The sequence below is a fragment of the Callospermophilus lateralis genome, chromosome 1 (genome assembly GCF_048772815.1).
Source record: "Callospermophilus lateralis isolate mCalLat2 chromosome 1, mCalLat2.hap1, whole genome shotgun sequence".
Lineage (NCBI taxonomy): Eukaryota > Metazoa > Chordata > Mammalia > Rodentia > Sciuridae > Callospermophilus > Callospermophilus lateralis.
The window spans coordinates 210,294,601-210,318,341 of NC_135305.1; the positions used below are offsets into that span (position 1 = coordinate 210,294,601).

At 58.2% G+C, this 23,741-nt stretch overlaps 3 protein-coding genes across 14 annotated transcripts in view; all 3 read right to left on the bottom strand.

Annotated features, from left to right (window-relative positions):
• Positions 1-1,980: 1,980 nt before the first annotated feature.
• On the bottom strand, positions 1,981-4,478 carry Ocel1 (occludin/ELL domain containing 1). 2 transcript variants are annotated; one of them, XM_076870600.2, is made up of 6 exons: positions 4,394-4,478; positions 3,881-4,057; positions 3,561-3,760; positions 3,211-3,376; positions 2,925-2,978; positions 1,981-2,416 (listed from the first exon to the last, which is right to left on the bottom strand). In XM_076870600.2, the coding sequence occupies exons 1-6, from the start codon at positions 4,445-4,447 to the stop codon at positions 2,294-2,296; spliced, it is 774 nt and encodes a 257-aa protein (XP_076726715.1). In that variant the 5' UTR covers positions 4,448-4,478; the 3' UTR covers positions 1,981-2,293. The 2 variants fall into 2 exon arrangements, with proteins under 2 accessions (XP_076726715.1, XP_076726724.1); XM_076870609.2 differs by lacking the exon at positions 2,925-2,978.
• A 1,813-nt stretch (positions 4,479-6,291) lies between these two features.
• On the bottom strand, positions 6,292-8,881 carry Use1 (unconventional SNARE in the ER 1). Its single transcript, XM_076870622.1, has 8 exons — positions 8,712-8,881; positions 8,375-8,424; positions 8,168-8,246; positions 7,925-8,077; positions 7,601-7,613; positions 7,140-7,167; positions 6,710-6,884; positions 6,292-6,487 (listed from the first exon to the last, which is right to left on the bottom strand). The coding sequence occupies exons 1-8, from the start codon at positions 8,850-8,852 to the stop codon at positions 6,305-6,307; spliced, it is 822 nt and encodes a 273-aa protein (XP_076726737.1). The 5' UTR covers positions 8,853-8,881; the 3' UTR covers positions 6,292-6,304.
• A 1,981-nt stretch (positions 8,882-10,862) lies between these two features.
• Myo9b (myosin IXB) overlaps positions 10,863-23,741 on the bottom strand; it is a 99,061-nt gene continuing 86,182 nt past the window's right edge. For 6 of the 11 annotated variants that reach the window (XM_076846492.2, XM_076846462.2, XM_076846482.2 and 3 more), the window contains 18 exons: positions 22,775-22,835; positions 22,493-22,614; positions 20,672-20,805; positions 20,306-20,496; positions 19,406-19,504; positions 19,128-19,301; positions 18,752-18,793; positions 18,429-18,540; positions 17,479-17,552; positions 16,728-16,920; positions 16,506-16,634; positions 16,153-16,258; positions 15,826-15,957; positions 14,240-14,363; positions 13,660-13,707; positions 13,175-13,320; positions 12,319-12,446; positions 10,863-12,201 (listed from right to left, as the gene is read on the bottom strand). In XM_076846492.2, coding sequence (XP_076702607.2) covers positions 11,786-12,201; positions 12,319-12,446; positions 13,175-13,320; positions 13,660-13,707; positions 14,240-14,363; positions 15,826-15,957; positions 16,153-16,258; positions 16,506-16,634; positions 16,728-16,920; positions 17,479-17,552; positions 18,429-18,540; positions 18,752-18,793; positions 19,128-19,301; positions 19,406-19,504; positions 20,306-20,496; positions 20,672-20,805; positions 22,493-22,614; positions 22,775-22,835 — 2,431 coding nt within the window. In that variant the 3' untranslated portion in view covers positions 10,863-11,785. The remainder of the gene's footprint in view (positions 12,202-12,318; positions 12,447-13,174; positions 13,321-13,659; positions 13,708-14,239; positions 14,364-15,825; positions 15,958-16,152; positions 16,259-16,505; positions 16,635-16,727; positions 16,921-17,478; positions 17,553-18,428; positions 18,541-18,751; positions 18,794-19,127; positions 19,302-19,405; positions 19,505-20,305; positions 20,497-20,671; positions 20,806-22,492; positions 22,615-22,774; positions 22,836-23,741) is intronic. The other 5 variants (XM_076846530.2, XM_076846451.2, XM_076846511.2 and 2 more) reach the window with 3 other exon arrangements.

The following is a 23,741-nucleotide window of genomic DNA, read 5'->3' on the forward strand; positions in this document are numbered from 1 at the left end:
CATGTTCTGGCCAAACACATTTTCTTGGCCAGTACTAATTATGGTGACTGGGCTCTAGTGTCCTTGGGAGAAATACCAGTGGCTAGTTCTGGCACATGATCTCAGCCCAGATAGCAGGGGCCCTCCATTTCTCTGGCCACAGTCATTGGTTCATGGTGACATGTGAGTGCAAGCAGGCCAGGGAGAGTCAATGGCAACACTTGGAACTGGAAAGAGAATTAAAGCAGTGCAGCTGAGAGACCAGTTCCCATGATGCCTTTGGAGCCCCTGGATCAAGCCATACCTGAAATTCTTGGTGTTTTAAATTCCATGAGCTCAGATTTTCCCTTTTGTGTTCAAGATCATTTGAGTTCAGTTTCTTCTCACAAGTGACTAAAAACCCCAGGGTGTTTCTAATATTTGCACGAGGAGAGTGCAGACAGACATTAAAATGGGGATTTAATTGAGTGGGTCTGATGTGCAGTTCCACAGGGCGCCAGGGACCTGACATCCCAACCTCTGGATTTATCCCCAGCTCTGGGCTGGGAAGACACCTATAGGATTTAGCAGCCATCTTATGTGTTTAGCATGCATGAGGCCCTGGGCCAATCCCCAGAGCTCCCCAATCCACCCCCAAAAGATGCCATAGCAAAGGAAGGACTCAGATTCGCCTCCTGCAGGCCAGGCCAGGCTCGGCCCTCCAGTGTCTGCTGGCAGCATCTCAGGCTCTCCATGGCCATCTTGAGGGAGGCCGAGGAAGACGCTGTGTGTGTGTGTGTGTGTGTTACGCCACTTCCTGTGAAATAAATGAGGGTCTCAGGAGCATGCCCTGTCTCCAGAGAGGGACGCAGGGAAGCAGGGTGGGGAGGACGCTGGGCCCTACGGAGGTGCACTGGGCTCTGCCAGGGCCGGGGTCTCCCGAGCGTCCGTGGGTGAGTGGGTGTATGTCCACTCCAGCAGGCTGGACAGCAGCACTTCACTCTTCAGCTTCATGAGACGTCTGAGGACTAAGACCTTGAGGTCTGTCCTGTCTGGCCCTGGGCAGGAATCCACCAGGCCTCACTGCTCAACTCTACTTTTCCACGAAACCCTTCCCATATGGCCTCCTGTAGGAGAATATCTTGAGCCTCCCTGGATCTTAAGACTCTGCTGTTCATCTTTCTGTTACTGGGCTTGGGCTTCCTTCCCCAGACTACGGGCTTCTCGAGGACTAGCCTCATGGCCAGTGACTGGCACTGTCTACCTGGCCTCCAGGTAGCCTCAATTGCTGCTGTCCCCTGTGGCTCCGTGGGAAAGACTCAGAAAGGGCTGTATCTGGTCTGCTACCACCCGCCTGGCCGGATCCTGGCCACCTGTGCCCCACCTGCCCTACCCAGGGCCTGGCATGGGTCTGGCACCGGGGGACCCTCCACCAGGCCAGGTGTCAGTTGTGCCCGTGCCTGCCTGGCGTCCATCCCCATCCAGCCTGCAGGTCCTGGAGAAGTGGACAAGGGGAAACTCCGGGGCAGGGGCAGGGTCTCCTCAGGACCTGGGGGCCCCCCAGGTGGCTCCAGTGCTGCACCCCATGAGTCCTCGGGAAGCTGCCCAGTGAGACTCGGGTCCCCTGTCCACCTGGCTTCCATTGTTGGACCTGCAGAAAGTGGCTCCATGGGGCTGCTGGAGTTGGCTCCTCCGCCTTTGACCAGAGGCTGCCCGAGGCTCCTGGAGCCAAGGGAGCTCTGTGCACAGGTGAGGTTCGAGCCCACTCGCGACCCCACTCGAGACCCCTGAGCTCAGGAGCTCACTGTTTTCTCCCCTCTGGAAAACACAACTTTTTTTTTTTTTTTGTACTGGGGATTGAACCCAGGGGCCTCTTACCACTGAACTACATCCCTGGTCTTTTTAAATTTATTTACTTATTTTTGAGACAGGGTCTTGCTAAGTTGCCAAGGATGGCCTCCATCCTCCTGCCTCAGCCTCCCAAGTCACAAAGCAGAACAGAACAGTTTTTTTCCTTTGATTTTCTGGTGACTACTGAGCAAAACCAGGAGTGTCAAGCATTTGGAGTCAGAAGTCTTTGATCCCTCTTTATTCCCCTGGGGGGGTGGTGGGACGAGAGCAGCACTGCTTCCATTGAAGGGCCTGAGGTCTCAGTCCTCCTAAGGTCAGGCATTCCCAGGGGAGGTCCTGGGAGAGGGGCCTTTAAAGCTGACCATGGAGCCTGCAATTAGCCAAGGCTCACCAGGCGAGGGGAGAAAGGCAAGTCCAAAGGCCGGCAGGCGGGCAGACAACCAAGGGATCCCTACCCTGGTCTTGCTGCCAGTCTCCAGGACACTCAGAAGTACACAGAGCCCTCACTGTCCTTTTGGTCATCGAATTTCTGGATCTGGGTCTTGAGGTGCCTCAGTTTGGCCTTCAGATAGCGACAGCGCAACTGCTTGTCCAGGAAGCCAGGGTCCTGGGAGGGAAAGAGCCAGGAAGTCCTTGTAGCAGTCTAGCCAATGGTCCTTGTGCTGTTCAGCCCTTTGTCTTTTCCTCTACAAGCCTCCGTTTTTTGAGTGTAAAAGAGGATGACTGAGAGGGAGAAGGGGAATAGCATGGATGGTGGAAGGAGACCCTCACCATTATACAAAATGCATGTATGAAGATGTGAATTTGGTGTCAACATACCTTATATACAACCAGAGATATGATAAATTGTGGTATAAAGGTGTATTAAGAATTGTAATGCAAAAATAAATTTAAAGAAAGAGATGCACAAGATTAAAAAAAAAAAAAAAAAAAAAAAAAAAGAGTATGACTTAGAGTGAGAAGAAAAGAGACAGAGCTCCTGCAGGGTGGGAGGGGACCCAGTAGGGTTGCCCAAGCCTCAGCTTTTTTGTTTTTGAACTGGGCACAGGTGTCCCAGCTTCACAACACTCAGGAGTGCAAGGGCGAAGCTATGTAACCCAGGTGTCCTGACTCACCCTCCACTTTTTCTCAAACTCCCTCCAGACGCGAGCTGCAACTTGGGCCTCCTTCTGCAAGGGGAGGAGGAGGAGGTGGCTCAGGAGATTGGAGCCAAGGAAGAATAGGGAGGCTCAGTGACCCACCCAGGTGAGACCTTGAGCCCTGCCCTTGGCCATGTGTTGTGGCACCCACGCAGCCTAGAGGAAGAAGCCACCAAGGATCTGGACCCAGTGGGTGTCCCAGGGGCTTAGGTCAGGCCGCTTGAAGGGTTGTGGGCAGCAGGGGTTTCTGCCCAGTGCTGACCTGGCTTTGGGGTGGGGGCAGCGAGCTCATCAGGGCCTCCAGCTGCTGGAGCTTTGCCTGTGTGGACCCCACCTCTTGCCGGAGCTCCAGGAACTCTCCATACTGGTCCTGGAACACTGCGACATAGCGGCTGCGTTCCCTCTCACTGCTGACTGGTGGGTACTTGCTGCCGGGTTGAAGGGGTCAGGGTGAGTGGAAGGAACTCCCTCGTCCCGTCATCAGCGGAGTTCGTTTTCCCAAGCCCTTGTTTGATTCCCTGCTCGAAATACCCTTTTCCTCTCTAGTAAACTCTTGGTCAGCGCTCCTTCCCTGTTCCCAGGCATCAAGAGCCACCACCGGGGGACACTCACAGCTCATAGTCGGGAGAAGGACGGGGCCTAGGCATTTGCTCCGCACGGATGGCTCTAGCAGGCTTCTTGGTGACCCGGAGGGCCCGGGGATTTAGTTCATCCTCAAATACAATCTTCCTGGGCCTGGCCTTGTGGAATGCGGGCTGGGGCTGGTGTCGCGGGCGGGGGGCGCTGGTTTTGTGGTCTGGAGGCACTGTTCCCTGCAGGTTTGGGGTTGAAGGGGAGTGGGGAGCGTGTGTCAGGAAACTGGGGTCTTTTAACCTGGAGGGTCTGGATATTTGCCGAGGCCCAGCCTGTGGACTCCTCTGGGCCACACTCACCGGGGGCCCAGGGCCAGGCGGGCGGGTCTGCGAGATCCCCCGGGCGCCGCGGGCCAGGGAATGCTCCCGGGCCGGCATCTGCCTCCGGCAGGCGCCGTTCCGAGGTCCCCGAGCTGGGGGGCGGGTCCCGCGGGGGGCGGCGTGGCCCGCGCGTGGCGGGCGCGGTCTGCGGGCGGCCTGCGGACAGGGAGGAGGGCAAGGCTGGGGCGGCGCCCGGGAACCGCCCAGCGTGGTCCATAACCACCCGCCCGCGCGGCCCCAGCCCCGTCGCTATTTGCATAAACGCACATGGTTGGTCACCAGCGCGCCTCAGGCTCCTCCCCCATTCGCGTAACCCGGAAACGCGATAAGCAAATGCTCATAACATCACTACGCAGCTGGGCTCGGACTCTAGTTAACCAACACCACGCTGCCAGAGCTTCGCGCTTTCCGAGGAGCAGCCCACCGATCACCGCCCCCGAGATCCCCCCGGACCTCCACCCCGCCTGCAGGATTGTTCCCGCCCGGCGTCACCTGTCCCAGCGTCCGAAATCCGAGCCTCTGTCCCCTGCCGGAAAGGCACAGCATCGGGGTTGTGCGTTTAACTGCGGGCTGGACCCGACTGGTAGGGTCTATCGGGCAGGGCGTGGGCGGGGCCTGTAGGATGGGGCGGGGCCTGGAGACGCGGGGGCGGGTCTGGCGTGGCGGGGCTTGGCTACAAACCCTGAAACGCAGGTTCGAGTCCCATCCCGACCCAGACCCGCTGTGTGTCTGGATTGAAGTTCAACTTCTCTTTGTTTGTCTGAAAAATGTGGAGGTTTTCGCGAGCTGTATTCATTTTTTCAGCAACTATATTTTTATTTTTTAAATATATAATTTTGAATACTGGAGATTGAACCCAGAGGCGCTCTAACACTGAGCTACACCCCCCCAGACCTTTTTATTTTTTCGAGACAGGGTCTCTCTAAGTTGTCGAGGCTGGCCTGGAGCTTGTGGTCTTCCTGCCTCAGCCTCGCGGGGATGATAGGCATGCGTCACCGTGCCCAGTCAGTAATTATTATTTTTGGTACCAGGGATTGAACCCATGGGTGCTTAACCACTGAACCGTATCCCCAGGCGCCCCCCCCCCCCTTTTCTTTCTATTTTATTTAGAGACAGGGTCTTGCCAAGTTGCTTAGAGCCTCACTAATTTGCTGACGCTGGCTTTGAACTCCTGATCCTCCTGCCTTGGCCTCCTGAGCAGCTGGGATTACAGAAATGCCCACAGCGTCCAGGAAGCCAGACATTATATTTTAAGAGAATCTCTTTAAATAACTCGTAGGGCTTTTAGAAAAATCAAGTAGAAAAGGCAAGAAAGGTGGGCACAGTAGCACCCTTCTGTTATTCCAATGACTTGGGAGGCCGAAGCAGGAGGATTTCAAGTTCAAGACCAGCCTCAGCACCTCAGGAGATCCTGTCTCAGTAAAAAAAAGGGCTCAGGGGTGTAGTACCATGGCACAGGCTTGCCTACCATATGTGAAGCCCTGGGTCCTCCCATCCTCATAGAGTAAAACTAAAGCAAAAAACCCCAACCTTGTCCCCAGAGACAGCAGTTAATCATTGTCTCCTGGAGAGATCCTAATTCAAAGAAATACGTTTTCCTCATTGCAAACAATACTGCAAAAGTATCCATGCCAACAGTTCTTGGCTACCTATGAGTTATCTGTTGGATAAATTCCTAGAAATGGAATCACTAGGGCAAAGGAATCTGTGTATTTTAAACTTGGAGATCCTGCCAAGCTATTCTTTGGAGTTTGTATCATTTACACAGAGAAGAGGGATTGTTCACAACCTTGTCAGCACCTGTAGTATCCATTGCCAAGTGTATTTTTAGAGGTTTAAATTTCACCTAATTTGCTGAGTGAAAAACTTCAGAAGTCATTTGTATTTCTTTTCCTGTTCACATCCTGAAGGTTTTTTTCCTTGATGAACTTTAGTTCTTCGTACATGAAGGAAACTAGTTTAATCAGATAGGGTATCTTTTATGCTACTACTATAAATGGGATCCTCCAATGTATTTTGCAGCTATATATGTGTAGAACGTAGGAAATGAATTTTTGAATTTTTATTTTTTTTGACGGGTCTTGCCTGGCACTCCTGAGTTTGAGTGATCCTCCCACCTCAGCCTCCTGAGTAGCGGGTCTGCAGGGTGCCGCCATATCCCTCTCCTCCTGGGGCCTGGCCTTGTCCAGAGTGGGACACACACCAGGATGGAATGCAGTGTGTTTGCTGTCAACCTCCTCCAGGTCCCTGGAGCCGAAGCTTCTTCCTCCCTTCCTCCCTGCTCATCCACTCTCTGTGGCTCCTGGAGACTTCCCACGACCCTCCCATCTTGTCTCCATCCCCCTTCAAGGGACCCCCTGGATGGGACAAGGGCAGACAGGACACACAGGGTGGAGCGGGTCTTTATTTGAGCTTGGGCATGATGCGGATGAAGAGGATCATGCTGATGAAGATGAAGCAGACGATAATGAGCATGGCCCAGAGCAGCCAGTTGACCGACTTCTGTGCGTGCTGCTCCAGCCGCTCCGACTCTGTCTTCAGCTTCTCCAGGTTCTGGTCAGCCATCTTGAGTGAGTGTGACAGCGTCTGTGGACGAGGTGGGCAGGATGTCAACAGGGCTGGGGCCACCCCAGGGCAGGCTGCACCTCTCCATGTGTACCGATGCTCTGCCCTTTGCTGGGACTGCCACCACTTTGGCTTCCTACCAAACTCCTATTGGTCCAGCAGAACCCAGCCACAGCGCCCCCCTCCTGAGACGCCACCTCTGATGCCCCAAGGCAGAGGCTGGAGAGTTCCCAGCCCCCACACCTGGTTGTCCTTCTTGATGACGCTCTGGGCAGCCAGCGTGTTGGTCTTGAGGCTCCGGGCCAGGTCTAGCATCTCCTCTGACAGCTTCTCCTGGAGGTTCTGGTGTCGTTGCAGGACGAGGTCCAGCTCAGCTGCTGACTGCTTCTCGTCCACAGGCCTGGGCCCCGCCACCCCACTGATCCACACATGGGGGATGTGCGGATAGGAGAGGTGGAGCGAGGGGGGGAAAGAGACCGCCATGTTCCCAAGGAGCCTGGAGGTTGTGGCTCCAGCTGATGCCCTGCTGGGGACTGTTTCCCCTTCTTTGTGTGGCTTCTGGGAAGAGCGTTCTCAGAAGTGGCTTCTAATGGGTGACTTGCAGTGGCACCTCAGTGGCCTAAGGTCTCTGCAGCTCCCTCCCCACCCATTCCAGAAGGCTGGAGACACTCACCTTCGCTTCCTCACGTCCTGCTCGGGCTCTGGAAGCAAAAGAGGCCAAGCAGCAAGAAGGAGAGATTGGTTTCTGCTTCAAGCCTCCTGATCTTTGCCTGGCCCTGTCTGCTACCTGGCACGCCATTTCCTCAGCTGGGCTGCTGCCCAGTGGGCTCCTAGTCACGCTTCAAAGCTTTAGCTAGAATGTCCTTTCTTGTAGAAAGTCTTTCCCACCACTGACTGGGCTCCCCAAGGCCCCAGGTCTCTCCATCTAGGCCAGCCTTGGTCCTGTGGCCTGGCAGTGCCCAGCTCTCTCTCTTCCAGGGGCCACTTCCTCTGTCCTAACTTACCCTCCAGACATTACTGGGTGACATTCTCCCTGGACCAGGGAAGACCTGTGGGAAGCAGGTTGGGAGCAGCAGGGACATATGTTTTGTTCCAGGTACCTGGGCTTGAGTCCTGTTTCATTCAGTGACTCACCTCCAGCAGAGTCCTATTGGAAAAATGGAGAGATGAAGTCACCACCCTATCCTATCCCAAATCTGTCCTTTCTGCTGAAACCTGCCTGTCTCTTGAAAATGGCAAGCCAGGAGCCAAATCCTGCTGGGGGGGGGGTGGGGGTGTAACTCTGGGGCTTAAATACATTTCTCATTTTTGTACTGAATCATTGAGCAAGTGCCTGGCCACAATGGCCCTTTTTGGGAAGGCTTGTCTGCTGGCCCAGGGAAGAGGCTTTATTATCCTGGCAGGCATTGTACTCGGGGATTATCTGAGGGGTTCCCAGGAACAAGGGAGGGAGCCTACCATGCCTAGCAGCTCACTCCGCATCTCGCTGGTGTACCGTGCCCGGGACTGCAGATGTACCGTCTTGGTGGCAGGCACACGCTCCCTGGCCGTGGTCGGCACGCGACCAGGGGTCAGGAACTGGTTGGCTAGTGCCTTCTCTGAGGAGGAAGTCTGTAGAAATGTGGGAAGATAGGTAACTGAAGGCACTGGGGCTCTGGTGCACTTGATGGGGGCTGAGGAGGCAGAACCAGCCCTGCTCACCAACTTTTCTGCCTGCAGCATCCCCTTCAGAAAATCCACCTTGCGGGAATATTCATTGATCACCTCGGAGGCTGGTTTGCTGGAAGACGGAGGAGAGGAAAAAGAAACCTGCCCGCTCTCTCTAGTTCAGGAAGGGGTCCAGGGCAGGCACCGGAGCCCTGGGGTGCCCTAAGAGAACTCCTCCATCCGAATTTGAAGCCCACTCACCTGGCTTGGGCTTTCAGGGCCTGAAGCATGTCCTCCAGGGCCCCCACATACTGGGGAGGAAGAACAGGGTGTTACCTAGCTTCATGGGTGGGAGCCACGAGAGGGGCGGCGCCGGGCCGGAGGGTGGGAAGGGAGGGATCAAACGCCGGGGAGGGGCCGCGGGGGGGCGGGGCACTTGCTACTCTGGACGGTTGCAGCAGGTGGACGTGGCGGAGCTGACCGGAAGGGGCGTGGCAGTGAGGTGGCGGGGGCCGGGGAATCAGGCCCGGGGCTTGCCGACCCAAGGGGCCGCCCTCCAGGAGTTAGGCTGTACGCGGCAGCGTGGGATTCGCCTCACCTTCTCCAGGCGCCACTCATCTGGGTCCCGCTTCTCCGCTGCCATTGCCTCGCAGCGGCACAGCAGCCTCACCAGGTTAAGCTCCAGCCTCGACGCTGCCATCGCTACCGGGCTGTATCCTGCCCCTTCCGCCGGCGCCATCTTTAGGGATGGCGGAAGTGGCTGCTTCCGGCCTCCTTCCGGGCGGACCTTAGCGCTCATTAGCCTACAGTTACTTAAGGTGGAAGTGAGGCTTGTTGCTAGGAGAGGCGTTGTCGCGTCCATATTTATTCAGGGCGAAATCGCTTGCTCTTCCTGGTGAACATCTCGATCCTCCGAAAGGGTTGGAAGGACTGGGTCTTCTGGTGTCAGGCCCACGTGCGACTTGCCCTTTGGGTGTTCGGTTCCGACTGTTCAGAATCCTGCCTGGATTATTCTGACACCGAGCTCTTCCGCATCCAGGCAGTCTTCCCTGATTTCTAAGGGGGCGGACCCCTGACCTGGGACTTCGGAATCCTGGGCCCTTCCTTGCTTCATTATGACTCCAGACCCTGATTTTTCTGGTCGGAGGGGCTCATCCATTTTTAGGGATGCTATACATTGTAAGCCTCCAGGTCCCAGCTCCGATTTTTGCTTTTTTTTTTTTTTTTTTCCCAGAGACAGGGTTTCATTAAATTGCTTAGCGCCTCGCTGTTGCTGAACCTGGCTTTTAACTCGTGATCCTCCTGCCTCAGCTTCCACAGCTGCTGGAATTCCAGGCGTTCGCCGCTCACCGGACTCTTGACTCTGCATGACCTTGAAGGGATTTCTTTTCTGCGCTTTTTTTCTGGGAAGTGGACAACACGTCACATTACTTGCCTCTTGGAGGACTTGAGTAGCCTTGGAGCTAGACGTAGGGCTAGGCCACGCCTAACTGGAAGAGCCTATCCAGATCCCTAGGAAAACAGTTCCCGCAGATTTTCAGGAGTGTAGTGAGGGTGGGGGCATGAGCTCTCATCAGTCTCCCCACTTCTCCTATCCCCCATGTTCTGGTCACATAGATAGGCCTGAAAAGACCAGAGAGGAGACCAAACCTAGAGACCTCTAGAGGCTGACATGTGAATCCTACCCCCAGCCCTTCCCAGCCATGCGGCCGTGGACCAACCTCTGCGCTTCTCCAAGCACCTGCTGGACTTCTTCAGGGTCCCCTAGGGCCCATGCCAATCCGTTCTCACAGCAGCTCATGGGATTGGCCCACCTGTGCAGTGGTTGCTCCTGGCTCTACCCCACCCATAAGGAACTGCCCCTCCACAGGGTGGGTGGCCCCTGCACTGATACGGGTTAGGTATCTCCTATGGGAACTGCTTGTGTTCAGCTGTTTTTTGATTTCTGAGCTTTGAGGAATTTGGAATATTTATACATAACTGAGATATGCTGGAGATGGGACCCAAGTGCAAACACAAACTTGATTTGTCTCATATGCCTATACAGAGAGTCTGAGGTGCTGGGGTTGAACCCAGGGCTCTGGTGTGATGGGCATGTGCTGTACTGCCGAGTTACACCTCTAGACCCAGAGGGCATTTTTGTGCAACGTTATAGTGTTTTGACAGAGACCCCTTGTGGGAGTCTGGCATGGAATTTCCCATCTGTGATGTGTGTCAGTGCTCAGAGTTTTGGATCTTGGAGCGTTTGGATTAGAGATGCTCAGCCATTGTGCCTCAGCTGGGCGCAGGCTGCTGCTGAAGCAGGAGACGAGGCAGCGCTATTGGGAGCTCCCTACTCCTTCAGCTTTCCCAGTCAATAAAGAAGCCTCAGGTGGGCACACCTGCAATCCCTGCAACTCGCAGGCTAAGGCAATTTCAAGGTCAGCCTGGACAGCTTAAGTGAGCTCCTATTTCAGAATAAACAGAAAGGGATGGTTGTGCAGCTCAGGAGGCAGCACGCGCCTGCCTAGCATGTGGGAGGCCCTGGGACCCAGCACTTCAAACCAAGCCCCCCGCCCCGTCCCCAAACCTCAGAAACAAGCCAAGCTTATCTTCCTTAGGTGAAGAGTTCATGAAAGTCCCACAGCACCTTTGGCTGGAGTGTCAAACTGGTCCCCATAACCCTCTGGCTGAGGCTGCAGGGCTGACCCCACTCCTACCCCCAAGTCAGACTGAGCAAGAACCCCACCAAAACACGTCACAGGCACTTTTTCTTTATTTCACACCTTGTGCAGAGTGCCCTTTGTCCCAGGCCTGTGGCCAAGTGTCCGGGGGAGTGGGTGGAGCTTGAGAGGGGAGGCTCCACTCCCCGCACCCCAGGCTGCTGCTGCAGGGGTGTGCACTGCAGACTTTGCCTCCCTGCCCTAGCCAACCCACCCCTAAGGGTCCTGAGTCACTGGCTCATGTCACACAGGGCAGGCAGTGCCCAGGGCAGCCTCCTCGAGCCTCCGGCATCCAGGTGCAGTCGAGAGCTGTGACAGCACATTCAGGTCTCCCTGGGATTCGAGGTTGGTGCTGCCTGGGTTGAGGGCCATTCCTGATTCACATCCTGGCTCTAGCCGACAGCCTGACCCCGTGGAAGGCTCCAGTGTTCCCTGGAATGTACGTGGCCAGGTGGCCGCTGCTGCCGGAGACAAGCATTGGAAACAGACTGGGGAGGTCAGGTGCCCCGAGGGGCTAACCCCTCCTTGCAGGGTCCTGGTCACTGACTGCCCACTGACTGGACGCAGCACGTAGCTGAGCGAGTGGCCCTGCTCTGAGGACCAGTCCGGGTCACCAGGGAGACGCACAGCGTTAATATAAAAGTTTGAACATACACATATAAAAACGATTTGGTCTTCCGTTAAGGCTGTTACAGTTTAAAGTTATGTAAACCACAAACAAACAGTTACTGTAAAAACACAGAAGGGGGAGACGCGGGCTGCCATAGACCTGGTGCTACAGGTGCCGCGGTGCATGGGGCACCGCGTGGACCCCGGGGTCCTGCCACGCCTGCACCTGGAGCCTGGGCCACCTTGCTCTGCTGTTAGAGCTGTTGGTTCTGGGTCTTTCTGCTAGAGGCTGGCTCCACAGCTCAGGCGCCGGGCTCCAGCACAGGGCCGTCCTCAGACATGCAGACGGTCGCTGGCACCTTCAGCCGTTGGCTTGACCCGAGGCGGGGGGCAGGCGGTACATTGGGGGGTCCGAGTACCTCCGCTTGAACCCAGGAGGCCGGTCGTCCTCTTCCAGGGATTCCAGGGCACCCTGCGCAGGCAGGCTCACCCCGGGCGTGATGTACACTGAGTGAACCTGGTCCGGGCGGCGGGCGGGGGGCTCTCGGCGCCTCACTGGGACAGCAGCCTCCTGGGCCTTGGGCACCCATCCGTGAAGGTGGATGGGCAGGCCAGGCGGGAGCTTGATGTTGGCCATGGGCATGACGGGGTTCCGCCGGGGAGTCTTCACTCTGACCGTGACGAAGGAGGATGGCCTTCGTCGTGGAGGGGCGGCTGCCGTGGGGAGGGGGCTCGGGGTGGGCGCACTGGGGCAGGGGAGAGCAGGCGTGGGGGGCCCTTTTGAGAGACAGATGGCAGGGTTACTGTGGCTTTGGGGTGGGCAGATGAACCCACGCCCCGGGGGCTGCTGGGATGGACGGGAAGGAGCGAGGTGGCCGTGACCTTAATACTGACCTTCCGAGGCCCCCCGCCCGGCCCGTTCCTCCAGCAGGCTCTCGGTGCTGGCTGACGTCTCCGAGTCTAGGTTCTCCTCGTCAGAGCCCCTTGGGTCCAGCTCTGGTAGCCGGTAGGTGATGTCCTCCCTGGGGGTGAGGGGTCACTGTGTCCAAGGCTACTCCCACCATGAGGAGCCCCCCCCAGGGAAAGTGCTGACAGGGACAGGGCAGTCTGTCCCACACCCTCTCCTAACTGTCCACACTTGGCCTAAATGCTCTGGGTCCTCTGAGGCTGCTTACAGCCCGGGGTTCAGGTGCTGAGGGGAGACGGGCATCTGCCCAGCACTGAGCTCGTGATGTGCTCCCATGGTGGGGCTGCGGCTATTGCTGTCCTCTGCCTGGAGCAATGTCCCCTGTTCCTAAGAGTAAGGTGGCCAGATAACCTGGTCACATCTGTTTTTCTGGTTAACCATCTTTTTTTGAAATGGGGTCCTGGGTCGCCCAGGCCTTGAACGCCCAGACCTAACAGTTCTCCTGGGTGTGCCATGACACCTGCCTCAAGATGACTTTCTTCTTTTTTGGTGGCGCTGGGGACGGAACCCAGGGCCCCCACGCTGTGAAAGCACCCGACTGCTGAGCTACACTTCAGCCCAAATCTGGGTTTAAAGAGAGCTACTGCAGGGTTCATGGTCAAGCTTGGGGACAGCAGTGTCCCATAAGGTGAATATTTTTGCTCTGTGCTAGGTACAATTCAACTGAGCCTGGCAAGGTCAGGCAGACCACCTGGCACAGACCCTGCCCAGCAGTGTCCAAGATCACATCCTCTGTTGCTTGTGGGGCCAGGGCCCAGGGAGAAGGGGGGAAAGGACACTTGCTTCTCCTCCTTGATGGACTGGATCCGCTCCATGAGGATCTCCTTCTCTCGGTCCTCCTCGTCACCAGCCCCTGCCTCCTCCTCAGGCAGCACTTCCAGCTCCTCCAGGCTGCTGTCCCTGCTCACCTGGGCCTTGGGGCTCTTGTTCTGAAAACAGGGAAGGAACAAGTCGGACCAGCACCCTCAAGGGGCGGAGCTTAGTGCGCTCAGGTGGACCAAGGGGCTCCAAGGGAGGTTAGTTCTGCCGAGGCCCCACTGGGCTCTTGGTGAGACTTCAGGAATCCTGCAGGGACAGAGTGGCTGGCACTTGGCTGATTAGTGGTCCTCAGCACGGAGGGTCAGCAGGCAAAGGGCCACCCCCAGCATGCACTTGGAAGGCTAGGACATGCTCGGTCTATGCTACGAGAACCCGGGGGCCAAGGGAACCCCAGCGTGCACCGACGCACCGGGAGACATGCACCGAGGACCCACAGAGCGCGTACATACCAGGACCCCCTCATAGGGAGACGAAAACCCCAGTTTGAGAGGCCAGGGCTGGGGGAGAGATGAAGACAGGGTGAACAAAAGCACCAAGACTGCGACGCAGGCACGAGCAGGGGGCAGTCCAGCAGCTGGCCCAGGGAAGTGTTCCGGGCTCTCTTGGGAGCCCAGGACCTGCTCCCCCCTGGACCCCCGCCCCACCACGTGAGGACTCTTTTCCTGCTCTGGGAACATCTTTCTGTGGGTGGGACCCAGGGCAGCAAGAGACAAGGCCAGACAGATGATCCAAAGTACCACCAAGCGGGTACCAGGTCCCTCCACCCGTCCACTGAAAGGGACAGTTGGTTGGAGTGAGGCTGGGCGTGGACTGTAACCGTCTGGTCAAGCCAGGAACTCTGCCCCTACCCGTGCGGTCATGAGGCCCCAGAGGCCTGTGCCCAACTTGGAGCTGGGAGTCCACGGGAGAACCTGGGCAGCGAGACCACGCCCGCTGCCCACAAGCACGCCCCACGCCCCCACCCACGATCAGGTCTTTCCCGTTGAGGCCCCGCCCATACAACCCCTCCTCGCTGTCCTGGGTGCTCACAGCATTTTGTTGCAGGAGCGAGAGCCTTCGGAAGGCGATACTCTCTGCAGCCTCCAGCTGGTTGATCTCCTCCATCTTTATTTTGTACTTCCTCATCTGCTCTTTGATCAACATTTCCACACACCTACGGGGAAGCAGCAAAGCAGGCAGGGATTCAGTTCCTGTCCTGGGGGTGCCCTGAGCTCAGGTAGGTGCTAGTCGAGAACTGTGGCACAGTGACTGAAGGAAGAGAGGCTCAGAGAGCTGGCGGAGTCAGGGACACAGCTGGGGTCCCTGGCTCCCATGCAGTGTGACCTCAGGAAGTTCAGTCCCCCTCTCTGGGCCATGAGTTCCCTGTATCTATAAGCCTCCCTGTTGGAAGAGGAAGAACAGGGAGGTTAGAGGGAGCAGAAGGGTGGGGACTGTCCTACCTTGCAGAGGTATAAGGGGTGCAGGCAGGTTGGCATTTTGTCACAGGGCCAGTGAGCAGCCAGCCCCGGGGCTTCAGAACATGAGCTCTGACCTCAGTCGGGGGTGGTCAGTAATGGAGGGAAGGAGAGGTGGGAACTCAGGCTGGGTGGAGACAGGTCTCTGCCCCTGGCCCCCTTATCATGACCCCATAAGAAGAGAAGGATCACAGGCTCTGCCAGGAGGGGCTGGAGGCAAATCTGCTGATGCTGTGCCCCCGGGCAGTGCCAGAACCTCGTGTCCCTTGTTGCCTGCCTGCTTTTTGCTGGGGTCTGTGAACACGGCTGGGGCCCACGAGAGGGTGTTCCTCTCAGGCCACCTTTGTGTGTGCCTGCCACACAAAGCCACCTGTGTGATGGGCTCTGATTTCCACAACTACTAACCTAAAAACCCTGCTATCGTGGATGACTGACCACCTCTGACTTCTTTAAGACAGGGTTTTGCTAAGTTGCCCAAGCCGACCTGGAACCCCAGCCCTCAGCTTCTTGAGTTGCTGGGATTATAGCCTCTGTCACCACCCTCAGCCCCAGAGTTCTTCTGAAGAATCGTCAGGTGGGAAGAAAATTCTGGAAAAATCGAGCAGTTTGTCACTCCCCCTGCCACAGGGTCGGAGGGATTTCTCTCTCTCTCTCTCTTTTTTTTTTTTATGTTCTTTTGGTCTGAGAAGAACTCGGAGGACCCACACTGTTTGAGAAGTGACGAGAGGTGGCATCTGCACCAGCCTGGGTGAGTCCCACCTTGGTGCTGTCTGCAGGGCTGGACTCTGGGCAGTGACAGGAACCGCAATCCCCTCACCTCATGGCTTTTGCTAAAAGTTGGTCTTAGTCCAGAGTGGCACGCTCCCAAGCACGTCTGGAATGAGGGGTGGGTGGTGGGGCCACTCGGAGCTGGCTGCTGGCCTCAGGTGTGCGAGGCTGGACTTCCACCTGCGCCACAGAAAAAACTGCAGGGCAGAGCAGCCACGTGAAGCTGATCTATGGCTCCAGGGCCACTGTCGCCTCCAGACCACTCTCTACACACAGTAGCACTCGGCCATGGGGAGATGTGGCAGGGGCTTTTGGTCAGGCTCCTTGGTTTCATCACAGGCTGGCTACGCCAGGTGGGGTGTGTCTGGGGGGCCAGCCCCTCCTGGTACTCACGTGGTGATCTTCAGGACGTCCTTCATGCTGGTCAGCGGGTCTGAGTTGTCAGGGCAGCGCAGGAGGCAGGGTGCGAAGATGATGGCCAGTGCCCCGGGCGACATGCGGTTCACATCCTCCAGCAGGGCCACCCTGCAAGGCCACTGACAGTTAGGGAGCAGCTGCGGCCCAGAGAGGGAGCTCCCGGGGGCCTGGGCAGCTTCCAGGAAAGAAGCTTTGCCTCCCAGGGGTGGGAGGCATGGAGGGGCGCCAAAGGGACCCCGGGTGCCCTGAAGTCTGGTGGGCTTGGTCCCCTCCCAGACCCCAACGCTGGCGGGCGGTACTTGCTTGACGAGGTGGAAGACCAGCCTCTCCAGGGAGTTGTGGTTGGCCTCCGGCAGGTGCTCCAGCACCGCGTAGATGGCGGCCAGCTGCTCCTGCTTTCCTGGGAGCTCTAGGGAGGTGGAGGGCATCAGCCACCCTGGGCCTCCCAGCTTCCCCCGCGTGCCTCGGGTGCAGGGGGCCGCCCTGCGTGGTCCTCGGGATGGTGTGTGGCAGGAATGGTAGGCCTCGGGGACCCAACCCCAACTAGGACCCGAGGCGGGCCGACTCCTCCCTGGCTGGCCAGAGCGCATGCTCTGTCTCTCTCCTGACGGGGCCACCACGGCTCGCCCCCCATGTCCACGTGCTGCGGGGCTCACCGACGGCCCGGAGGAAGTCGCCGTAGTGGGCAAAGGTCATGAGGGGCTCCGGCAGCTCCCGTAGCCACTGCTTCAGCACGCCCGTGATGGCGTGGATGGGGAAGTCCTCCAGCCGCACTGCCGCGGGGTCTGCCGGGTAGAGGCTGGTGAGTGGCGCAGGCAGACCTGGGAGGGGCCTGGTGTAGGTCCACCCCCTGGTCTCCACCTGCCCGCAAGGCCTACCTGCCTGCAGCGCTTGCCGGAGCTCCCGAGTCCGGTTGGCGGCACCTGACTTGCGGTAGAGGCCCTCAGTGTACAGGCCGTGCATCTCTACGTGTTCCAGAAGCTTCTCCAGCACGATGGGCACTGAGGCCTTGTCACTGGTCAGGCTGTCCATGCACACGCCAAAATGGCCTGGCTCAGCGCCCGGCTCGCTCTGCAGAGCATGGAGGGGGTCAGGCTCCAGCTACCCGTCCTGGGTCCTCCCTCCCCATCCTGCAGAGCCCACAGCCCCCCTCTGTAGGTGCCATCCCTCCCTGCTTCTTTGTCCCCTCTTGCACAGCTGCTGGGGGCACCAGGTTGCAGAGGTCAGCTTGATGGCCACTGGGCAGGGGGTCCCTCTACGCAGCACCCACAGAGTAGGATCTTCTGGGGGAGAGGCTCCTCCCTGGCCCTTGGGGCCCCCTCAAATGAGTGGATGCTGACTTTTGCTCACGCCCAACACTCAGGACTCCACTTCTCTGTGTCACAGTGGACAGGTGTCCCCCTGCTAGGCCTGGACTCTCCCAGGGGCCGAGGGTCTGAGATGTCCAGCCCCTGCCTTGGGGGCCTCACAACTGGAGACAAGTGTGTTGTGCTGCACAATCAGAGGCTGTAGCCCCTCCTGCCACCTCCCTGCGCCTGCCCAATGCCTCACGTGGCCCTCACAAGTACTGCTTCCCCCGCTGCCCTGGGCAGTGTTCTAGAAAGTCCTGGACCTGAGCACACTCCTCACCTTCCTCCCACACGTGTAGGAGCAGTAGCTCTGGATCTTGTGCACACACTTCTTGTGGCAGGTCATCTTGCACACTGTAGGGGGTACAGGGCAGGGGTTCCTGGACTGCCCACCTCACTGGCCGGGCCTGACTGCCTTCTAAACTGCATTGCTCTCGTCTCTGCCTTGATTCCCATATGGGATGCAGGACAGGTTTTCAGAGCTGGTGACCATTAGTCACTTCAGACTGGACCCAGATGGCCATTCGGACAAAGAACAGGCTTTTAGGGGGACCCAGGCCCTAGTCCTGCCAGGAGGTGGCCCTGGGGACATGATGCAGTATGTGGCATGAGTGATGCTGCTCTGAATGATCACGAGCGAGCCCCAGGGTATGTGACACGGTGTCACGTTTTCTTGCAGAGGAAGTCAGCTGTGCTGAGAGGAGGGAGCCAGCTTTTGGGGGTGAGCCAGCGGGTGGCTCAGGTTCTCATCTCAGGACACTGACAGCTGAGGTGGCGGGAATGCTTCACACACGGGGGCAAGGGGACAGCAGGAAGGTTTCAGAATCTGAAAAGACCCAGGCCTGCTGGTTCTGGCAGAAAACAGCAGGGTGTGCAGAGCCTGGTGGCCCTGCGGCGACTGTGCTCAGTCCTGGCCTGGCTGCCTGGCAGTGGCGTGACCAGGGCCTGCACCTAGCTCAGGCTCCTGAGTCTGAGAAGGGGGTGACAGTTCAGGCAACAGGAGCAGTATGTCCAAAGCCCAGACAGGATGCAGGGTGACGTGCCCACATGTGTGAGGAGGTGGTGAGACTGGCCCGTGGGCCTCAGGACCACCTGAGGACTGAGCCCTGTCTTGGGAGTGACCGAGCGAGACACTGGTTGACATGTGTTGGGAGTGATGTTCCAGAAAGACTGGCAGCTGGGCGAAGGTCATGGAGTACAGTGCGGGGCAGGGCTGCCTCGGGCACTCACCGCTGCAGAGCAGGGCCTTGTCCATGAGCCAGATGTAGGAGAGGCACTGCTCGCAGGACTGCGGGATGCTCACCTGGTAGCTGGCAAACACGTGCCCGTTGTGCTCTTGGACCTGCGGGGGGCAGAGCGGCTGAGCCTCCCCAGTACCGTGGGGCGCCCTGCTCCTCAGGGGGCCCGCCCAGCTAGAGGGCTCCTTAGGAGCTGGGAGACAGTGCACACATGCATGTCTGTAGGGACATGTGTCCACTGCAGGCAGAACACACCTGTGCACAAAACTGCAGTCACACACACACACACACACGCACACGCACACGCCTACTCACGGCACGCTCCTGCTTCCGCTTCTTCTTCTGAGCTTTGCTCTGCTGAGAAGGACACAAAAGTGAGGTCCTCATAGGGACACTTGGCCTGCTTGGTTGTAGGAGTAGAGGGTGGCGCATGTCCCTAGGGACATTCTGGCCCCTCACAGAGGAGGCTGGAAGCCTCTGCGCACCACGACCCCTCCCTCCTCTGGAGCTGGCGCCTCCCACCCTAACCCTACCACCAGCTCCCCGAGAGGAAGGAAGACCCTGCAAACAGGAGGGGTGGGGCGGGGGGCGGGCCCCAGGCTGCAGTGGGCGCGGCAGAGGTGGACACGGCAGGTGGAGGCAGGTACAGGGCAGAGAAGATGCGACCACGGCTGGGAGTGGGGACACGCACCTTTGCAGGCTCAAAGTCTTTCTTGGTGTAGCTGCGTGTGAATTCATCCAGCAGTGACTGGAAGAGGTTGAGGACCAGGTTGGTGTCCTTCTCGCCGCGCTCTGTGGCCAGGTTGTTGACGACGATCTGGTAGTTCTCCATGAGGTCTTTGTAGCCCACGTGGATCTTCCCATTCTGCAGGAATGCCAGGTGTCACCCCAGGGCAGGGACTGTGCAAGAACGGGGACAGCTCTGGGGGAGGGCGGGGGAAAGGCTGAGGGCCTGGGGCTTCCACGAACCGGGGCAGAGTACATGGTTTTGATGTTGCTCCTGAACTTCTCAGTGGCCTCGGTGAATAAGCTCTCGATGGGGGTCTTCTGGGAGCGCAGGTCATTTATCTGCAAGGAGGGAGAAGCCCTGTCCCTGCAGTGCCATGAGCCTGGGGACCCGCAGTGCTGGGGAGGGCTCTGGGGCGGCTCTGTCCCGTCCTAAGTTCTCCTCTGGCATCTGAGAGAACATTCCCTGTGTTGGGATGGGCCTGTGCACTGGAGGTCACCGGGCAACATCCCTGGCCTCCACCCTCCAGATGCCAGTGGGCTCCTGCTCAGTCCTAACTAGAACGTCCCCAGACAGTCGACGTGCCCTGGAGGGCAGGACCGCCCCCATGACAGCCACAGGTGGGCTCCAGGCTCTTCCTGCCCCCCATTCAGAAGCTTGTGCCTAGCCACACCCCGCAGTGGGCTGCGTCAGGGGTCTGGGTCACTGAGATACTGCTGTGCCCCTTCAGTGACCCCCTGCTTCTCCTGGGAAGCTCCGGATCACCCCCAGGTGGGCCAGGAGCACCCCAGGCACAGGCCCTGGCTGGTTCACCTTCACCTCTGTGGCACTTAATCAATGTCCTCCATGAATCAGTCGCATTTGGCAACACTGTATTCTAAACAGAACAAGAGTGGGCAGGAGCCTGGAAGGCTGGGCAGCAGGTGGACTTCAGCTGGACAGGGACGTCTTCTGGGGTTCTAACAGAGACTTTTCCTGTGGTACAGGGGCCGGCACCAGGCCCTGCGTGTCCTTGGCAGGTGTCCCCCCACGGCACCTCACCCGGCCCTGGACTGTTTGTGATCTGCCGAGGGCAGCGACTGCCTGGCTGTGCTGTTCTTGGGGGGTTTGTGCCCCTCCGCCCTGGCGTCCCTGGGGCTCACCTTGTTGAGCAGGAACTCGTCCAGGAACTTGAGCTCGTTGGCGTTGGTGATCTTGCGGAACACTGACTCCCGCCACTTCTCGGACACCGTGATCTTGCCGATCTTGAGGTTTCGGTTCTTCTTCCCTTTGCCCCCCGTCTCCTTGGTGTGCTTCTCGCCTGCTGTGTGGCAGTGCGGGTGGCCGGAGAGGGCTGTGGGGACACAGAGCAGCTGTGAGGGTGCGTCTGGGGAGGCGCTGGCTGGCCCCTGGGGTCGTCAGAAACGCAGAGCATCAGGACCCTAGTGCAGTGCCCGTCTGAGGCCAGCTTGGTGGCTTGGACCTCAGCATCTGCAGAGGCCTCTGCCTCTAGCCCGGCGGCCACTGACCTTCCGCACTCTTCCTCGAGGCTGCAGCTTCGGGCACAGCATGGCCTGCCGCGGGGCTCTCCGCCTCCTCCGTGCCCTCCAGGACGTACTTTTTGTCCTTAGTTTTATGTAGGAAGAGTCTCTTAAACGTGGATCTGGGGAGACAGCAACGTGCTTTCTTGTTGTCTTATCATGCTGAGGTCTCTCTGGGGTGCCGTGGGGCACGGCTGCAATCCTAGCTATCGAGGAGGCTGAGGCAGGAGAATCCCAAGTTTGAGGACAGCCTCGCTAATTTAATGAGACCCTGTCTCCTAAAAAACAAAGAGGCTGGGGACACAGTACAGTGCTTGACTGGTTGAGTGGCCCTGGCTCGACCTCCAGCACCCGCAAAAAAAATCTCCTTGATGTGGTTTTCACAGGCGCAGAGCCAGAACAAGTCAGAATGCACATGTGACATGTGGCTGCTTGACGCCTGGGCTCGAGGTGCAGCGTGATCATGTCTGAGAAAGGGTCCTGGGAGGGTCTGAGTGGCGGTTTCTGGGATAGCACCCTGGACTGGCCAGGCTGCCCGATGCTCTCCTGAGGAGGAGAGAAGGGCAAAGGCACTGGGGGAGAGGGCTGTATGAAGATGGGCATAAACTGCAGTGATGTGGCCAGAGACCACTGCCTGGAGCCCCTGCGGCTGGATGGGCCAGGAGGGAGCCCCATGTGGCTTTGGAGGGAGTAGGACACCTGGAGTTTGGTCCTTCAGCCTCCAGTACTGAGGACAAACTTCTGTTTAAGTTGTAGAACTTTGTGAGGTGGGTGGTCTCTCTCTGCAGCAGGGGTCTCTGGCCCCAGGCCTAGGGAGCCCATGCTGTGGCTTCCTGTTACCTGCCCTGCGTGTGGATCAAACCTCAACTGCTCCATGGCCCATCCTCTCTGTGAAGAACAGGCTGGAACATTCAGGCAAAGGCTCTCTGGGGACAGACCTCGACCTAGATTTTACTATTTGAGGCTCTCGAAAGGGTTCCCAGAGGTGAGGACTGATTTTGACTCCGTTAAAATCCAAATGGAAACCGTCCGTCTGCAGACCCAGAGGAGGTGTCCCGCAGTGGTAGAGGTTTCCTGGGTGTCCTGCACACAGGCATGGCCACCTTGTGCTAACGAACGCCACAGGCCTAGGCTTTGTGGGCAAGTCCAGTGGGTGGGTCTTTGTTTTTTGGTACTGGGGATTGAACCCAGGGGAACTTAACCACGGAGACATCCCCAGCCCTTTTTAACATTTAGAGACAGGGTCTCAGGAAGTTGCTCAGAGCCTAAGTTGCTGAGGCTGGCTTTGAACTTGTGATCCTCCTTCTTCAGCCTCCTGAACCGCTGAGATTACAAGTGTGTGCGACCAGGTAGTGGGTGGGGCTTGGGGCTTGGGACCTCTCCAAAGAGGTTTTAGTACTAGGGATCAAGCCCAGGGATGCTCTACCACAGCACACGGGGGTCAATCCCTGCCTTAGCACGAGAGGCCCATCTGTCCACCTGCCACCTCCACCTGTCTGAGGCAGGGGCTTGGGACCTCTCCAAAGAGGTTTTAGTACTAGGGATCAAGCCCAGGGATGCTCTACCACTAAGTTACACCCCCAGCCCTTTTTGTTTTTTGAGTCGGAGTCTGGCCACGTTGTCTGGGCTGGTCTTGAACTTGTGATCCTCCTACCTGAGACTCCTGAGTTGCCCCCACTGGAATTACTGAGCAAACACCTGCCCCTTGTGCTTGATTTATGTGATTGGGTTAGAAGAGTAGACTGAGGCGACGCCTTGGCAGGGACCCTGGGGCATCCTCTAGAGGCCTGAGTTCCCCAATCTCCTTACTTAGAGTCAGGCTGGGAGCCTGGGGACAGCCCTGCATCCAGGCTAGAGGAGATGTCTCCTGACTTCTTCTTCTGAACAGCTGGCTTCTTTGTGCTCAGTTCCCCTTCGGTTTCTGCTGACGGCTGCAACAGGATGGTGTGGGTGGGGGTGGGCGAGAGGCAGGTGGTCTGTGCTGGGGACCTTGCTTTCCCACTGTGCCCTCTAGCCACCGACTCCACTCCTGTCTGGCGAGGGTGGAAGTGGACGTGGCCCGGAGGTGAGGGCTGCACCCTGTGGCCTTACCTGTGCCCTGGCGGGGGAGAGCCCGGAGATGTCACTCGTGGGCAAGGAGGTGCGCCGCTCCCTGAGGGAACACAGACGGCGGTTTACACACAGAGCGTGGCAGTGTGCCGCCACTCCCCTCCCCTCCCCGGGACCCCGGGCGGTCTGGAGAGTGGTGGTTGTCAAGATTGGCAGGTACAAGTGGATGGGTGCTCCTGGCACCTGCTGGCTGGGGCTAGGGACGCCCCCACTAGAAAACCGTTCGGCCCCTGGATGCTGGTAAGGCAGAGGCACAGCCTGACTCCCGGCCTGGCGCCCATCTCCCGCCTCGCTGCCTGTCTCTGCAGTCTCCTAGTCTGCTGTCTGTCTCCTGCCTGGGTCAGTGTGTCTTGGTCGTGCTCCATCCTGTGCTCACCTGTGTCGACCTCTGAATATCAGCTACTGCCAACTAGCAGGTGGTGCCCAGGGACTCTGCTACACATTCCCAGCGCACAGGACACCACTTATGCAGGCCCAATGGTGACAGCACACGGGGGTCAATCCCTGCCTTAGCACGAGAGGCCCATCTGTCCACCTGCCACCTCCACCTGTCTGCGCACATTTACGCCTTGATGCGCCTCTGTCCATCGTCCATCTGAGCCTGAGTCGGCACTGCTCTGCCTCTCCTGCCTCGACGGCCTCCACTCTGACCTCTCCTTCCACGTCCGTCTGCCACCCCCATCTGTCTCCAGCACCTCTCTGTCCATCTGCCTTGTACCCACAATGCTGTTGGCATTCAGCGAGGTTGGTCCCCAAGAAGCCCCCTCTGTAGACCACTACCGGGGCTGCAGCCTGAGTAGCGCCCAGAACGAGGCGCCTGCTCTGGGGGGAGCGGCCTCGTCCTCCCTGTGCAGCAGGAGGGGCTGTGGGCTAGAGATTCGGGTCAGTAGGATCCAGCTTACCAGGGTCAGCAGAGCAAGCCCCTCCTCTGAGCCCTGGGTATGTCGCC

Coding starts and splice junctions, on each gene's coding strand:
- Ocel1 (XM_076870600.2), bottom strand. CDS start 4,447: ATGCTGTGCCTTTCCGGCAGGGGACAGAGGCTCGGATTTCGGACGCTG. Junction 3,377..3,560: donor CCTTCTCCCGACTATGAGCT/GTGAGTGTCCCC, acceptor TCAACCCGGCAG/CAAGTACCCACCAGTCAGCA. Junction 2,417..2,924: donor AGTTTGAGAAAAAGTGGAGG/GTGAGTCAGGAC, acceptor TTTCCCTCCCAG/GACCCTGGCTTCCTGGACAA.
- Use1 (XM_076870622.1), bottom strand. CDS start 8,852: ATGGCGCCGGCGGAAGGGGCAGGATACAGCCCGGTAGCGATGGCAGCG. Junction 8,247..8,374: donor GCCCTGAAAGCCCAAGCCAG/GTGAGTGGGCTT, acceptor TCCGTCTTCCAG/CAAACCAGCCTCCGAGGTGA. Junction 6,885..7,139: donor CAGGACGTGAGGAAGCGAAG/GTGAGTGTCTCC, acceptor TGTGTGGATCAG/TGGGGTGGCGGGGCCCAGGC.